Genomic DNA, 1,280 nt, shown 5'->3' with positions numbered 1-1,280 from the left:
TACGTGCCGGGCATCATGGACGCCATCCTCGACGGCGACCACCTCGGCGAGATCGAGCCCCACCTCGACGGCATTTTAGACCGCTTCGACGAGATCGAGCCGCACGTGCCCTGGGTGCTCGACAACATCGACGCGCTCGCGCCCCACGTGGGGGCGCTCATGCGCCACATCGACGAGCTGCTGCTCTACGCCGACGAGGAGAAGCAGTGGGCCGACACGTTCCTGCCGTTCCTGCCCTACTTCATCTCGCGGTTGGACGCTTTGGGGCCGCACCTGCCGCTGCTGCGGCCGCACCTGCGGAAGCTCCAGCCCCACTTCGCGACGCTCGTGCCCTGCCTGGACCGCTGCATCCTGCGGCCGGCGAACTTCGACGTCTCGGCGAACGCGGACGTGCTCCTCTACTACTTCGGCTGGGCGCTGAGGATTCCGCTCTTGGCGAGATGCCTCGCGGCCTGCCCGGGCGGGCCGCGGCTCATCGCCTTCGCCGCGCGGCGCCTCCCGCGGCGGCCCGTGCGCGGCTACTGCTCCGACGTCCAGTGCTACCTCTCCTACGAGGTCGGCGCCTACGGCCGCGCCTGGAACGAGCGCTGGGCCCGCGAGTACTACGCCAACCGCGACGAGGAGTTCCGCGGCGCGGGCGCGGCCATCTGAATAAACATCGGAGAAACACACACCTCCGTGGAGTTCTGGAGGACTTCTGGAGGTTCAGGCTCGTGTACTACTGAGCATCAAGGTAAAATTTAGTTCATCATTCAATTGGTAGCCTACTTGCAGCCCAGCCCAGCCAAGAGATGGGGCCTCTCGGGCCCCATGCCTACGGCGTCCTCGGGTTCCAGGCGGAGCGCCGCGTCGTCGTCCCCTGCGGCGACGCCTTCGCGGCGGCGACGGCGGAGCTGCCGCCGCGGTGCGGGCCCGCGGCGCGGCTCCGGGGGCTGCTCCGGCCCGACGAGTGCGCCCGCGTGCTCGCCATCGCGCGGCGCCAGCTCAGCTTCAACACGACGCCGGACTCGGTGGACGGCCGGCCCACCTTCGAGGCGCCCGTCTTCGACCGCCAGTCGGGCCCGCTGAACCTGCCGCTCTGCCGCGCGCTCGAGGCGGCGCTCGAGACGCGCGCGGCGCCCTTCCTGCGGCGGCCGGCGTCCCGCGGCCGCGACGATNTTCGAGAGATTTTGACCTTGAAACTAAGGGAAATCGTCACCGACACATCTGGTAGGCGGCGGCGCTTCGGCCACCGGCGGCTCGCCCTCTGCTACGCGCTCGTGCGGCGCTACCTGCCCGGC

The 1,280-nt window shown here is 69.8% G+C and overlaps 1 protein-coding gene across 1 annotated transcript; it reads left to right on the top strand.

Annotated features, from left to right (window-relative positions):
* Window positions 1–15: 15 nt before the first annotated feature.
* Window positions 16–651, top strand: AURANDRAFT_68370 (hypothetical protein; the record flags this gene model as incomplete). The annotated part of the gene is made up of 1 exon (XM_009044038.1): window positions 16–651. The coding sequence occupies one exon, from the start codon at window positions 16–18 to the stop codon at window positions 649–651; it is 636 nt and encodes a 211-aa protein (XP_009042286.1).
* Between the last annotated feature and the right edge of the window lie 629 nt (window positions 652–1,280).

The sequence above is a fragment of the Aureococcus anophagefferens genome (genome assembly GCF_000186865.1).
Source record: "Aureococcus anophagefferens unplaced genomic scaffold AURANscaffold_110, whole genome shotgun sequence".
In the NCBI taxonomy this organism is placed as follows: Eukaryota; class Pelagophyceae; order Pelagomonadales; family Pelagomonadaceae; genus Aureococcus; species Aureococcus anophagefferens.
Note: the sequence above shows the minus strand (reverse complement) of the source record. Positions and strands in the feature narration are given on the sequence as shown.